This window comes from Bombina bombina, chromosome 1 (genome assembly GCF_027579735.1).
Source record: "Bombina bombina isolate aBomBom1 chromosome 1, aBomBom1.pri, whole genome shotgun sequence".
NCBI classification, from domain to species: Eukaryota; Metazoa; Chordata; class Amphibia; order Anura; family Bombinatoridae; genus Bombina; species Bombina bombina.
Window position 1 is genome coordinate 604,470,909 of NC_069499.1, and position 16,683 is coordinate 604,487,591.

The following is a 16,683-nucleotide window of genomic DNA, read 5'->3' on the forward strand; positions in this document are numbered from 1 at the left end:
CAAAAAGTTAACATTGGCTATAAAACCAACTTTAACAGCAACAAGCACAAATGAATATTGAAAATAAAACTTTAAATTTTTAATTTAACCAGAAAGTCTGAATTCAACAATGTAGCAGTAAAGTATTTGTACATAAGGCACAGCACAAAGAGGAGACATATGGGACTTTTAGACTGTGCCTCACTTTAGTGACAGGAGGCAGAATGTGATATTTCCCAACACTTTACTGTGCATGCTCCAGTGTCCGGTGAAGTTATGGTGCATAAGTTCTTTCCTTACGCAGTCATATGGAATGTCTGTTTCTGTCTCTCCAGGCAGGTATATGCTACGCTTTGTCAACAGGAAGACAGAGTTTAAAGCGCATGAAGTTTATTTCCCCCTGCTTTGTCAAACTTGACTAAATGACGCATGGTCAGTGTAAATAAAATTAATAGGGCCCCTTTACTGATTATCCAACAGATGCTCCCACTCTCTCATGGAGACTGGATCTTTCTTTTTTATCTCTCAGGTCAATTTTATCCTCCAGTTTCAGGTATAGGGGAAGTAATGTAAGGGGCAGGGGGAGCTCCCGGTATGCATAAAGCAAGAAAATGCCCAAAACGATGGTAACAAATCCACTAACTGTCCCCACAACACTGCTTACACTCAGGTGACGCCACTCCTGGAACAAAATAGCAGAACAGGCAAGGACACATGAAGTGAAGATCACATAGTAGATTGGGGTTACCAGAGATGTAGTGAACACATCCAGGGCCCTACAATAGGGAGATATGTAAATACATAGCAATAAACATACAGAATGGGAGAAAATAAAAACATCATAGCTTATCTACAGAACATGTAAAGACAATATGCTGTGATTCAAAAGATGCAGAGATCTCACTAACATAGCACCAAGTAATAAATACCAACAAACAAAAAATCATTAAATCTTTTGCTGGGCAAAAAATGGCTGCTCCTATGGTAGCAACTAGCTATAGAAAGCTATTACGCTATTGTCAGGTTCCTGGGTTGGACGCTTCTCTCTTTTAATGTATGCAAAATATTAAACAAAAATATTTTATATGCATAGTATTGAGGTTATTCCCTGCCTCCCTCTAATCATGGGTGCCGCCATGTTGAAGTCTGTCTTTCACTACATTCCAGTGCTGACGTGTTTGCACATGTGCAGTAACTCCTTCAGATACCTGCAGTGTAACCTAGGTTTCATAATAGCAGCACCCATAATAAGAGGGATGGGCATGAAATGTATTTAGGGTCCCTTAAAGGCAACAGTTTGCGATTATATATAGAATAAGCAGAGCAACATAAATACTTGAAGGGAAACCGTTATAAAGCAGGCCACTACTGTCTGGTTTATATAACACACACAGCATATACTTTGTAACTACCTGCTGATTTTAAGATTAAGTAATTGTCCTAGTAACCAATATGCATTTGGGATATGAATGAAGTTGAAAATGTGTTTTGTACAGCAGTTGCCTCATATAAAATATACACAAATTGTGAAACTAAAGCCTGGTTCTGAAGAATTAGAAATGTATCTTGTACTATGTGCACAAGTAGACCACACTGACAGGCGTTACATGCTCAGGTATAGGTACTCCTGATAGATATTTTCAGAATGAGAATAACAAGCACAGAGATATCAGGTTTGATGACTCACCTGTTTAAATAGTGGATCTGGATGCTAATGCAGATGCACAAGCAAAGAAACAGCAGCCACCCTAGTGGGTCCTTAAACACAGCAATGCCTGAGAATATGCCTCTGATAGCAATACCTAGCCCCTTCACGCAGGCCACTGAGAGGGATCCCACAAGGGAGCAGATCAGCACATACACTAATACATTACTGTGACCCCAACGTGGTGCTGCCAGACAGGCAAGGAGAAGAGAGAGCAGGACAACCAAGGAGGCGAAGGCCACAAATCCTGGGGAATAGAGAATAAACTGTTAGAAAGCCACAATATTTGCAGTGGTGGGCACACTGGAGACATGCAACGGTAATTCTTTTCATTTAAAAAGGGAACAAATAAGTGATTAATATCTAAAGTTAAAGCGCTTTCATGTTACAAATAGCACCTGCTGTTTTAAGAGACTTTTCAATTTATGCTGCTTATCAAATTAACTATTTTGATTGTTCTTTTGGTGTCTTGTTTTAAAAGCATAGCTAAGTAGGCTCAGCAGCAGAAATGCATTTCTGGGAGCTAGCTGTTGATTGGTGTCTGCACACATACCTGTTATCATTGGCTCACCAGATGTGTTTAGCTAGGTCCCAAATAGTGAATTAAGCTCTGGAGCAAATATTAACCCCTTCGGGACAGGGGCAAAGTTCTAATGTAAAGTCACTTGTTCGTTGCTGTGATCACGTCACTTCAGCGTCTGGGGACTGCTTATGATGCTAGGCACATACCCCAGTCGGATCTTCTGATTTCTTCAATACAGAAGGGAGCAGGAGGCTGCAAATGATAGAATGGCCCATGCCATCCTAAGGGCATTAAAGTCCAGTGCTTATTAGGACGGCATGGAACATCCTAAGAGCATCAAGGGGGGGGGGGGTTAACTTTACGTTTAACCCCTTTCAGGCGTTAGTTACTTAATTATTTGCACGTAATAGAGCAATAATGAAATGATCTAATGCACTTTCACGTCCCTTTTAACTTGGCAAAGTGTAACATTACTACTCAAACTTATTGGTAACTGGTAGAGAAATTAAGTTCTTTCAAGTTGTTTAAAAGAAGGGAAACAAACCATGCAGCAAGAAATAAAAAAAGTAATGCAGGACATATATCTACAAAAAGCAATTAATAGCCCTACATTTCCTGTAGGAATATGGGCTGACTGGATGAGTTGTGGTGAAATTTATATATAATGGGAGGTTAGAAAAATGACAGAGGAACAGTGTCCATTTCTTAGCCAATAGCAATGTAATGTATGTTATTAAAAGTTTTATGGATTGTAGAGAGGCCTCACAAGCAGCCTGTAGTTTTTAATAATAGAAGAAAGTCTGTTATATATACTAGAGAGGGTTAAAAGCACTGATCAGAAGTTAAAGACCACTTCAAACCTGGTTGTTGGAGCTTTTCCTCCATGTCACTGAGCGTGGACACTTCCTCCTCTTGTGGGGCATGAAGCACCATGACTGTAGAGCCCACAATACTTAGAGCACAACCCGTCTTAGCTGGAGAGGTCAGCTTCTCACTCAGGAAATAGGAGGAGAGGACAGCACTGTGAAGGTTTGAGGCCGAGTCATGAATGAGTCAGGTTTACAAGCTAATTTCAAATTCCCACCCACATTAGTACCCTCACCTTACTAGAACACTCAGTCCACCCAATGGGGTCACCAATGTGGCTGGTGCAAATATGTACGCAGCAAAGTTTGCAGCTTCTCCAATTCCCACTAAAAAAAATAAAGTTGTAGAAATGGTAAAGAATTAAACACTGTGCCGCTGGATTTAGCATTGGATACTTACTAGACAAGAGACCAGCCCACCATAGCCACTCCCGGAGATAAGCATGACCACCATGACCTACAAGACAGATGGACATAAAAATCCATTCAAGTAGGTGTTATGGAGTCTACCCCTGTTCCACAAAATGACTAGAATATGCTAAGATAAGTGACGTTTAGGGATACATTCTGACCCAAACCCAACGGTTATACAAACGAGTGGAAAAGAGAAGTTGTTATGCAGGGTGTCTCAGGAGGAAGATAAAGGATATGGCAGTGGTGTGGAAACATTAAGGTGCTATCAAGTAATTATTTGAGGAAGTACTTCTTTGTTATTTTCTTATGCTCACATACTGGTTTATGGAAAATTTAGACTGGGTTTATCACTAAATATTGTAATGTGCCTGTGCTAATTTAGGAATACTTGAGTAAAAAACTTATTACATAGAAACATAGAATTTGACAGTAGATAAGAACCAAAAGGCCCATCAAGTCTACCCATATTACTTTTTCTTAGGATAGCCTTATGCATGTCCCAGCCATTTTTTTTAATTCTTTTACAGTCTGTGAGTTCACCACCTCAATTAGAAGTGTATTGCATGAATCCACCACCCTTTCTGTTTCCTCACATTTCTCCTGAATCTACTACCCTCTAACTTAAGATTGTGACCCCTTGTTTTGGTATTTCTCTTTTGTGGAAAATGCTTTTAGTTTCCACTCTAAGTCCCTTCATATATTTGAAGGTTTCTATCATATCACCTCTTTCCCTTCTCTCTAAACTTGACATATTTAGATTATAGAGTCTTTCTTTGTATGTTTTAGATCATACACCATTTTAGTAAACCTCCTTTGGACAGTTTCTAGTTTATTTATATCTTTCTGCAGATATGGTCTCCAGAACTGTACACAGTAATCCAGATTTGGTCTAACTAATGATCTGTAAAGTGGCATAAGAAGCTTGCTATTTCTGCTACTAATACCTCTCCCAACGCAACCAAGTATTTGACTGGCCTTACTAGCTGCACTGTCTACCAAATTTTAAATAATAATTCTCAAGTCCCGTTCCTCTTTAGTTAGTCAGTAATATACTATTGAGACTATAATTTGCCTTTGGATCCTAAATGTATCATTTTGTTCTTGGTAATATTACATTTTAGATCCCATTTATTCTCACAGTCCCCTACGTTTTTTTTAATATTACTGTTCATTTGATCCACCCTTCCTGAAATATAAACTCTGCTAACAATTTTTTTAATCTTTTTCAACAATGTGGAAAACCGCACACTGGGTCACGGAATCACAGACTACCAAGTCTCATCAATGAATCATACAAAGACAGATTCCAGCCTCCAAAATTTAAAAGGACCTTTATTTTCTTGTTGCAGGGTCCATAGGAAAAAAGGCTACATTTCGGGCCTGCTATAGGCCCATAGTCATGTATACGTAAAGGGACACTGAGCCCAAATTTTTTCTTTCGTGAGTCAGAGCATGAAATTTTAATCAACTTTTTAATTTACTCCTATTATAAAATTTTCTTCATTCTCTTGGTATCTTTATTTGAAATGCAAGAATGTAAGTTTAGATGCTGGCCCATTTTTGGTGAACAACCTGGGTTGTCCTTGCCGATTGGTTGATAAATGAATCCACCAATAAAAGTGCTGTCCAGAGTTCTGAACCAAAAAAAGCCTTTTTCAAATAAAGATATCAAGAGAACAAAGAAAAATTGATAATAGGAGGAAATGAGAAAGTTGTTAAAATTGCATGATCTATATGAATAACGAAAGAAAAAATTTGGGTTCAGTGTTCCTTTAAAGAACCATTGAACTTGACATTTCAACAACGCATAAAATGTTTCATTATTGCAAGTGAAATATTATTGCAATATAGGTTTGTTATTTATTTTGCAGCCTTTTCCTGTAAAATACATCTAAAAAGTGTGCTTGTTTGACTTTCAACCAGGGAGGGTTTGGTTAAAACTTCTAGGCAATTTATGTGATCTTTTGTTTAGTTTTCCCTCCCTTAGCTTTTATGGTATCACATGCTTTTATAAGGTGAATTATCAGTTTTGTATCAACAATCATGATAGTTACTATTGCAAAGAACAATTTTCCTAAGTTCAATTCGTGCTAAACCTCATTAAGGGGAATACAAGAGGGCCGGCTACCCCACTATTTTTTTGGGGGTAGTCCCTAGGTGGCTTGCCAATATGGCAAATTTGAGGTTAGGGGCAAGGCTAGTGGAAGAACAACTTCATACAGTAATCAATGCAACTGACAATGGCAAGAATGAAAAAAAGATGGAAAAAATATTTTTGTTACATAATATAATAAAGATTACACATATATTGAAGAAATATTGGTACATATTGAGAAAATGTAACCCATTTGTAGATACCTTTAATAGTCAACCTATGGTAGCCTTTAAAAAAAAAATAAAAGTCTGAAGAACGTATTAGTCCATGTAGATACTGGAAGTGGAAAGAATGTTGTTCAAAGAACTATAGAACTTGTCAAAACTGGATGCTATCCCTGTCTGAGCTGCAGACATTGCAGCTTTATGATAAAAGGGTCATAATATTAGTTAATTGAGATTACTAACACTGCAGAATCTGTTGGCGCTCTACAAATAACCGATAATAACAATAATTACAGATTATGGGACAAATACCCAGACTCAGGAGAAGTGGAGACAGGGAATATCAAATAAAAGGGAGATGTTCTGGATACATAAATTAGAGTCCTTAAAAGGGACAGTAAACACCAATTTTCATATAACTGCATGAAATAGACACTACTATAAAGAAGAATATGCACAGATACTGATCTTAAGAATCCAGTTTAAAACCTTTAAAAATAAAAACTTACTTAGAAGCTCCCAGTTTAGTATTCTTGATGAGGTAGTCTGGGACACCCACTGAAAGGGACTGGGTAAACAAAAAGAGCAAACACTCCCCACCTCCCCCTTCACTGCATATGAAAAGACAGGTAACATAAAGATGAGTCTGCAGGAGTATGTAAACGGGTGTATACATCTGGCTTGGCTAGGAGTCTGAAAATCAGTACAATGTTCTTAAAAAAATAAAACAAAACTATACATTTTTATAAAAACACTACCAGATGGGCTTTATAAAGGGATCATCTACAAAACATTTATGCAAAGAAAAATCTAGTTTATAATGTCCCTTTAACCTCTAAAAGGGATTTTGATTGGACCCTGATTATTTAAAGTAGAATATCCTTTCTTATCAGAGGATAGATAAATCTAGTATTTTGTGCAATATTCTCTTTTTAAATTGTATATATAGGTTGTATGTGTTTTACATGTAACTGAGCATTCTGTTTAGATAAGAAAGGGAAAAAAATTAAATTGTAGTACCAATTTCTCACCAGAAGATGTCACCATTATACAGGATGTGTTTTTTTTTAAACTGTGTAATTAAAGGGACATGAAACCCAATTTTTTTCTTTCATGATTCAGATAGAGAATACAATTTTAAACAACTTTCTAATTTACTTCTATTATCTAATTTGTTTCATTCTCTTGGTATCATTTGTTGAAGGAGCAGCAATGTGCACTACTGGTTTCTAACTGAACACATGAGTGAGCCAATGACAATCAGTATATATACACAGCAACCAATCAGCAGCTAGAACCTAGGTTCTCTGCTGCTCATGAGCTTGCCTAGATAAACCTTTCAGCAAAGGATAAGAGAAGGAAGCAAATTAAATAATAGAAGTACATTGGAAAGTTGTTTAAAATTGTATTCTCTATCTGAATCATGAAAGAAAATGTTTTGGTTTCATGTCTTTTTAAGTATACATGATTAAAGGGACATTATACACCCCCAAAAAAATATGTGCTATTTAAATAAAGCATCAAAAGAAAATAAAGTTTATAATTGACATGCATTAGTATATTTGCTGCTAAAGCTTCTAAAAATGATGATAAACCTTGCAGTGGTTTAACTGCATATGAATAAATCCGTAATACACACAGCTAAATAGCAAGGCTTTTTCACCTCACTCCCTAGCAAATGTCCTTACAGCCAGCCCCCATGCTGGAGCCGTCTGTGTAATTGCTAATATATGTCAATTACAATCCCCTCACCTCGCACCATTTCTCCCTGACTGCTCCACGGTATTCTGTAGACACGAGCTGAATATTTCACAAACGGCTCTGTGAAATATTATCCTGAGATAGTTTTACAGAGCTGTGAGTGAAATATTCAGCTTATGTGTCTGCATAATGCCATAGTGAGGACAGAGGGGGGGAATGAGACTCCTGCTGAGTTGAACACTCAATTTAATTCACTAGAACAGTTTGCAGACCTAGTGTTGTTAGACAATGTTCTAAAAAATATATCCAACTCTGAGTTATTAACAACATGGTAAACAAGGTTAGGACAGGAGTCCTATAGCTGAAAACAGAACAGTGTAGTGGAAACCCAGGCACAACCCTCCCACATCCAAACTCACAAAGCACAAGCTTACCAAACACTTCTGACCGCAGCCAGCCACCTTTACTTCATAGATCTCCTACTGTGGTTTACATGCAGTGTGTGAATGCGTAGCTATAGCGCTGCCTGCTCTTTCACATGCACTCCCGGTGCTTTTGATTTTTTTTTTAAAGGCAAATTTTGGAGGCTGCAATCTGTCTTTGTATGACAAAATGTTGTATCATCAGCTAACAAGCACAATTTCCCCTGGAGCCCACTTCCAATATCACTGATGAACATGTTAAACAAAACAGGGCCAAGAACTTACCCTTGGGTAACACCACTAGTAACTGACCTCTAATTTGAATATACTCTATTAAATGAAACTCTCTGCCTTCTATCCTTAAGCCAGCATTCTACCCGCTTAACAATCTTAGCATCTACCCCAAGGCAATACATTTTGTGAATAAGTTTGTTGTGTGGGACAGTGTCAAATGCTTTGCTCCTCCCTGGTCTATTAATTTATTTACACAGTCAAATAAATCAATTAGATTACTCTGACATTATCTTTTGTCTTCCAAGTTTTTTGAAAGTAAGACACAAGTATTTCCTTTAAAAGAGTTTCCATTAAAGTGACATTATACACTCAATTTTTATTTGCATAAATGTTTTGTAGATGATCTATTTATATAGCCCATAAAGTTTAAAAAAAAATAAAATGTATAGTTTTGCTCTGATTTTCAGACTCCTAACCAAGCCCCAAAGTTTTATGAGAATACCGTCAGCTACCTTCTCCAGCTTGCTCCTGTTTGTGTAAAGGGTCTTTTCATATGCAAAAGAAGGGGGAGGGGGAGTGTCTTATTTCCCACTTGCAGTGGGCTTTCCAGCTACCTTTTCAACAAAGCTAAACTGAAAGCTTCTAAGTAAGTTTTTAAACAGTTTTATACTGAATTTTTATATCAGTATCTGTGCATCTTATTCTTTATAGTAGTGTCGATTACATGCAGTTATATGAAAATGAGTGTATACTGTCCCTTTAATGTCCTTGCAATTGAGGTCAAACTGATTGGCCTATAGTTAACAGAAACTTCACTACTACCCTTTTCATGAAGAGAGACTACTTTAGCAATGGTCCAGTCTTCTGAAACAACTCCTTTTAACAGTGACTGATTATATAAATCAGCTAATGGAGTAGCTGTCATTGATTGAAGTTCTCTTAGTACCTTTGGATAAATATTATCTGGACCCACAGACTTATTTACTTTTATTTTTAATAAAGCCCTTGAAACTTATTCTTCTGTAAAAAGAGAAGTAGTACCAACATTTTCATTTAAAGTAACATCCTTAATAGGATTTCACTATCATTACAATCTGTTGCGAAGACTGAACAAAAATAATAATTTCGACAGTTTGCTATTTATCCCCTTCCACTACTCTCATCATCTGCATTGAGTCTTACTATCCCTCCCTCACATCCTTCTTCCACAACCGGACAATGGCAATTAGTGCTATGTACTTCCAATAGCAAGTTAAAGGAATTATTTACTTGTTCCTAAACCGAACAATTCTAAATAATCAGCCAGGATTCACAGTGGCAAAGCCCTTGGGAAACTCTACAATTGAAAGCTACAAGATATGGCAAATCTCTCCCACTTACTGAGAATGACACAGACAAATATCTAGTCAAAAATGTTTACTTCCGTGATTTAGAAAAGGCATGCAATTTTAAAGAACTTTACAATTTACTTTTTTAATCAAATTTGCTTGTTCTCTTGGTATTCTTTGTTGAAAGCTAAGGCACATATGCTAATTTCTAAGCCCTTGTAAGCTGCCTCTTATCTCAGAGCATTTTGACAGTTTTTCACAGCTAGACATTGCTAGTTCATGTGTGCCATATAGTTACCATCGTGCTCAATCTTGTGGAGTTATTTATGGGTCAGCACTGATGGGCTAAAATGCAGGTGTCAAAAGAACCGAGATAAGGGGACAGTCTGCAGAAGCTTAGATACAAGGTAATCACAGAGGTAAAAAGTGTATTAATATAACAGTGTTGGTTATGCAAAACTGGGGAATGGGTAATAAAGTGCTTATCTGTCTTTTTAAACAAACATTTTCAAGTAGACTGTGTGTGGCTGGTATTTGTAATGTTATACATTGTTGCAATTAATTATACCATATAGTGCTCGACACATTCACACTCCTGTGCTTACCTTGATGTGCTCTTCAGCAAAGGATACCAAGAGAAAAACGTTTGTAAATAGAAGTAAAATGCATTTTTAATGCATGCTCTATCTGATGAAAGAAAGGTTCACTTTGTCTTAGGTGTGTGTCACGCCTTCCCAGCTTTATTTTATATTGAGACACTGCAGTCTTGATGTGACTATCACCTGCTCTCAGTTGCCCACGACCACACAGTTTCAGCAGACCCTTCTTTTTTAGTATAAAGCTGCTCCCAATAAATATGCTAGAGGAAACAGCGAGCACCAACCCAATGTAGAACTCATAGTGACTTCCAGAAGTTTCCATATCGAGTCTAAAACAGGACATAATAAAAAGAGAATTTCAGAAAATGTAGAGTCCAAATTATAACACATATCTGTAAGAAACCTTTTAACTCCAAGTCTCATTTAATGAAGCAAACCATAATAAACATTTAGATTCTGCGTCCTGTAACACACCCCCTCAGTTTATGCCTCCTTTTTATCTCACACTCAGCCGTTCTCTATATATCACAGACACACACTAAACATCCCCCCTTCTATTTATCACACACATCTCCATCTGTCCCCTTACATAGGTGACACACATCATTCACAGCTCCCTTCTCTATCACATGCACTTCAGCAACTGTGACCCACGCCTATCACTCAACAACTACTCTGTTGACTTCAGTTCCTGTCTTCCATCCAATTTCATTCTATTTCCTCGACTAAAAAGTCTTCCGGTCTCTGTACCCGGAGGTCCCTTTTGTCGACTGGACTAAATGTTGTAAACAATACACCAGATGCGCAGTTTCCGGGGGGATTTGTTTGATTGTAGGACTCACTTCCGGTTTGATTGATACACTACATGACCAGTGAAGTTTATTGTCGGGGTTGGTGGAAAGTCTGAGGTTTTCAGGTAACAATTAATAAGGGTCATCTTTAATTTTTATTCAAAGTAAAAAAGCAAACGGTACCCATAAGTTGCGTGTTACACTCCGATTTTTGCCAATTGGTAGTTGGCATCAGTAGTCACATCCAGAATCAATTGCTCACGATAGTATTTTTAGCCTTATGTGAGTTACTTATTTAACAACAATGAACGCAAATACTGTTTTTAATTAGCCGATTTGCACCATCGTATTACAGTATGTGGAAATAGTTAATAGTAAATGATACAATTACTTTGTATTTACATCGGGGTTCTGATTTGTGAATTAAATTCACGATAATGAAGTTGTTTTCTTATTCAAGCTGTTTCTTATTCGTGGTATTTGGTTTCTTATTCATAGAAGATGGTTTCTTGTTCAATTTTTTTTCGTCAGGGTGCTTTAAATTGAGGTTAAAAAAATATGATTCCTATAATGTAGTTACACAGAGGTAATTAAATCTAGATATATATGTCCATGTTTTCTTGAAATCATTTTGTAACAATTAGTAATAGAATGACTACCTGCTGCAAATATAGGATATATTTTTCAATTTCACCCAGGTCCCAATTTGTACCAAGTTGCTGCATAGTTTGATAAAAAAAAAATGGTCTAACTTGTAGAAATTAAAAAAAAATGTTGTTTGGGGATGTCCTATTCTAATTTTTGAATTTGGTCGAAAGACTTATTTAGCTTTGTTCCAGCCTCTGCCAGTTGAAATAAATAATTAAAACCCTTCATATCCCAAACCTGAAAAACCCTGTAATGGGAAGATGTTGAGATAATCTAAAGTTCACTTCAAGTTCACCACAAAATGTCTAGGGCAGGGGTCGACAAATCTGTTTAAAATGTAGGAGCCAGTAAGAATATTTAGGAGCTAGACATACTTTTATGAACCAGACAGTGGTATGTGTGTATATATATCTATATACATATAATACCCCAAAAGTTAGGAGCTAGGTGTAAAATGCTAGGAGGCAGTGGCTTTCTGGCTCCTGGATTTGACGAATTCTGGTCTAGGGTAGATTCCCCCCTCCATGATATGGAATTGTTTTTGACTGGCCCAATGGTGTTTTGGGCACATACATTGATGCCAACTGAGGCATAGGTGCTGTAATCCACACTTCTTGAATTAATAACAGATATTTTAAAAGGGTTAATGACCATTGGACCACTGGTTTTAACGTTAATATACATAGGGTAGATCCTCCTCCATGACATATAATTGTTTTTAAAAGAGAGGAAGCAGGTGACAGCTAAAATCTTATATTTATTTATAATAAGACAGAAAAATTGGCGACATTTCAGGTATTATCACTTATTCATGCCATGCCAAACAACTAATACATCCTTATATACCCATACACCTCTAGGTGGCGATAAAGAGTAATTAACCCTTACTAAACACAATATCTACAATAGTTCACACATTTTCACACAACTATACACCACCAGATGGTGATAAAGAGACATAGCTCTTTCTAAATGTAACAATTCAATACATTCTCTCATATTTTGCCAGTGGCTACATTTCAGCATTTAGACTGTTAAATATTATTAAACATTTTTAAACATTTCTTCAAACATTAATAACATTTAAGTTACTTATCTTTATATATAATATAATAAATGTCTAGTTAAATGTTTTATAGAAAAATAGATAAGTCCCAATCCTTATTCATACCTTTTAGGAGTAAGAGTCCCCAATTCATGAATCCAGAAAGATTCTTTTTGCTTCAGCAGTAATTCCCTATCACCACCTCTCCGTGGTAATACAATATGATCAATGATTTTAAATTTAAGCTGACTAATTGAATGGCCAGCAGTCAAAAAATGATATGCAAGAGGAGCTTTTAAATTTTTAGTGCGAATATTACTTTTGTGTTCAGTTATACGGTCTCTCGCACTGCAAGTCGATTCACCTATATAGACCCTCCCACACGGGCAATTAACCATATATATGATGAAAATGGTAAGACAGGTAAAGTAACCCTTTATGTTATATTTTTTCACAGTATGGGGGTGATAAAATATAGAACCTTTTGTCATATTACTACAGCAAGAGCAACCCAGGCAAGGGAAACAACCATTATTTTTAGACGAAATAAACCTTGTTTTCAATTTAATTTTTGGGCCTATGTCTGCCTTAACTAGTTTCTCTTGTAAGTTCATACCTTTTTTAAAGGCTGGCATGGGATATTCTTGAAACTCCCTAATGTCTGGGTTACAATTGGACAAAATATTCCAATGTTTCCGAATGATACGTTGGATTGCTGAACTCTGAGCATTATACTTTGAAACAAAAATGGTTCTAGGGTTCTGAACTTTCTTATTTGTACTTGGTTTCAACAGAACATCTCTAGGGATAGATTTAACAATATTAATATTTTTATTTATCATATCTTTAGGATACCCCCTATCAGTAAACCTCTGACCCATCTCTGTCAATCTCTTATCGATCAGATTTTCTGATGAGACAATTCTGCGGACACGGAGTAACTGGCTATTTGGAAGGGACTTAATAAGTGATGGAGGGTGAGCACTGTCATATCTGAGTAAACTATTACGGTCTGTGGTTTTTCTTTAAAGATCTGTAACGAAAGAATTACCCATTTTAATAATCCTAACATCCAAAAAGTCTAAAGACTCTTCACTCCATATGAGTTTAAACTTAATGTGATTAGTCGATAAATTGAAGTCACTTACAAATTTCTCCAGGGTTCCAACGTCGCCCAACCATATACCAAAAATCTCATCGATATAGCGCCACATCGAATAAATAAATCATTACAAAATATAAATTTCTCTTCATAGACATTCATGAAAATGTTGGCATAGTTAGGGGCGACGTTGGAACTCATGGCAGTACCCTGTAATTGAAGATAATAATCGTCTCTGAATAAAAAGTAATTACCGTACAAGATAATGGAAAGTAACTGCATGAAGAAATCAATCTGAGCAATACTGTATTTTTTATCTGATAACAATGTATAATAAATTGATCCCATTCCGCTGGTGTGAGTAATTGACGTACATAAACTATCTACGTCTAGACTAAATAGTATAAATTTACTGGTTGTTAACTCTAGCGAGTTCAATTTATTTAAAAAATCTCCAGTATCTTTAACAAATGAACTGGACATTTCTACATATGGGCGGAGAATTTTATCAAGAAACATCCTTACTAATAATACCACTCTTTAAGGCATTATCTAAACACTTCCCTATTTCCTTTTGTATATTAAATACAGGATTGTGTGTAAGCTTTTTATATACTGTTATATCACTAAGTAGTTTATAGATCTCATCAATGTAATAATCTTTATCTAAAACTACAACCGCCCCTCCCTTATCCGCCCTCTTTAAAATAATATCTGAATTATTCTGGAGAGAATATAAAGCTTATATTTGCTCATCTGAGATATTATTAGCCTTTCTTATGTATTTTTTTATTTTTATATTTCTCAATCTGCATTTGTAGAAGACTAATATCCCTCTGTACCAGGGCAGCATAAGTTTCCACACTGTGGTTAACATGGCCAGGATTAAAACAACTTTTTTTCTTAAGACCAAACTGATGCAAATGGATAGTAGGACTCTCATTACTAAATTTAGGTCTTGGTTCAAAAAACATTGTTTTTGAGTTTCAAACTTCTAAAAAATCTATATAAAACTTTCTGGAGCTCAAAAAATTACAATTCTTTACTGGGCAAAAAGAAAAGCCTTTGTTAAGGAGCTCAAGTTGATTTTCAGAAAGTACATGCTTAGAGATGTTAATTGCGTTTTTAGTAATAGATTGTCCCATATCCGTTGCATTATCTGTGTTATCTGCACATATTACCACATTTACATATGCAGCATCAGGGTCATCGTCATCCGATCTTAGTGCCGACTTGTAGATCTCAGCTGGCGGTCTGATTTTTTCTTCTTGGCGGTTGTATCTGCCTTGATGCTTACGGCCACCGCGTCTCTTTCGCCGTCTGATTCCCCCGGCGTCTCTGACGAGTCACTTCCGCTTCCGCTCTGGGATTTGTTACGAGCAAAGCGTTGTTGAAATCCATAGGTGTTTTTCCGTCTGGCTCCCTCAGGGTCATAGCGCCACCGGTAAATTCTCCCAGAGGTATAATCCTGCTCATCTCTGGTGAATTTTATGCGCTTTCTTTCCTCGATTATTTTTCTGGATTCCGCGATCTGCTTATTCACATCGGCTATCAGTGTGTCAAAATCTTCTGTTGGTAATCCTTTCTTTAATTCTTTCTCCATCTCTGTTAATTTAATGCTCTGCTCATCTATCTCACGGTTCAAACATTCCACCGTTAACACTATTAAATCCATTGAACATTTGTTAAGGATATGCTCAAATTTATTACAATATTCTGGATTGTCTCTCATAAGAGTAGGGCGAGCATTCATTCTAAGGCCCCGGGGGATCCTTTTTACTCGATGGTATTCTGCTAATGTTGTAGCATGCAGGTCAAATGCTAGATTTTTCTTTGACAGTCTCTCAAATTCCTTAGAGGTCATATCTGATGGAGCAGTTTTCAAAAACTCCCTTGACCCTTTAGTAAGGGTAGTAATCCTGGCAGCCTCCAGGTCTGAATATGACATGCTTGTCTTTCCTCCATTTTAATAGTCCCAGGTGCACAGACCAAGCAGTAACAATCAATATAAGAACCAAAAGATGTCAGCACACTGGGATGGAATGCACGTCACCAAGGAACCACTGCTCCAGGTTCCACAAAGTATCAAAAGAGAGGAAGCAGGTGACAGCAGAAATCTTATATTTATTTATAATAAGACAGAAAAATTGGCGACGTTTCGGGTATTATCCCTTATTCATGCCGTGCCAAACAAACAACTAATACATCCTTATATACGCAATAAAGCGTAATTAACCCTTACTAAACACAATATCTACAATAGTTCACAAATTTTCACACAACTATACACCACCAGATGGTGATAAAGAGACAGCTCTTTCTAAATTTCAGCATTTAGACTGTTAAATATTTTTAAACATTTTTTCAAACATTAATAACATTTAAGTTACTAATCTTTATATACAATATAATAAATGTATAGTTAAATGTTTTATAGAAAAATAGATAAGTCCCAATCCTTATTCATACCTTTAGGAGTAAGAGTCCCCAATTCATGAATCCATTCATGGCCAGCAGTCAAAAAATGATATGCAAGAGGAGCTTTTAAATTTTTTAGTGTGAATATTACTTTTGTGTTCAGTTATACGGTCTCTCGCACTGCGAGTCGATTCGCCTATATAGACCCTCCCACACGGGCAATTAACCATATATATGATGAAAGTGGTAAGACAGGTAAAGTAACCCTTTATGTGGTATATGGTTGGGCGACGTTGGAACCCTTGAGAAATTTGTAAGTGACTTGAATTTATCCACTAATCACATTAAGTTTAAACTCATATGGAGTGAAGGGTCTTTAGGCTTTTTGGATGTTAGGATTATTAAAATGGGTAATTCTTTCATTACAGATCTTTATAGAAAAACCACAGACCGTAATAGTTTACTCAGATATGACAGTGCTCACCCTCCATCACTTATTAAGTCCCTTCCACATAGCCAGTTACTCCGTGTCCGCAGAATTGTCTCATCAGAAAATCTGATCGATAAGAGATTGACAGAGATGGGTCAG

The 16,683-nt window shown here is 36.6% G+C and overlaps 2 protein-coding genes across 4 annotated transcripts in view; one reads left to right on the top strand and one right to left on the bottom strand.

Moving 5' to 3' along the window:
- Positions 1-57: 57 nt before the first annotated feature.
- LOC128645738 (magnesium transporter NIPA2) lies at positions 58-10,865 on the bottom strand. Of its 2 annotated transcripts, none has more exons than XM_053698954.1 (7): positions 10,765-10,865; positions 10,274-10,419; positions 3,474-3,530; positions 3,310-3,400; positions 3,068-3,228; positions 1,667-1,931; positions 58-755 (listed from the first exon to the last, which is right to left on the bottom strand). In XM_053698954.1, exons 1-7 carry the CDS (start codon positions 10,800-10,802, stop codon positions 449-451), a joined length of 1,065 nt encoding a protein of 354 aa, XP_053554929.1. In that variant the 5' UTR covers positions 10,803-10,865; the 3' UTR covers positions 58-448. The 2 variants fall into 2 exon arrangements, with proteins under 2 accessions (XP_053554929.1, XP_053554930.1); XM_053698955.1 differs by having other exon boundaries at positions 10,759-10,829.
- Positions 10,866-10,902: 37 nt separating this feature from the next.
- Positions 10,903-16,683, top strand: part of TAF7L (TATA-box binding protein associated factor 7 like) — a 43,610-nt gene continuing 37,829 nt past the window's right edge. The window contains exon 1 of one of the 2 annotated variants that reach the window (XM_053698956.1): positions 10,903-11,006. The gene's annotated coding sequence lies outside the window, so the exon portion shown is untranslated. The remainder of the gene's footprint in view (positions 11,007-16,683) is intronic. The other variant, XM_053698957.1, reaches the window with a different exon arrangement.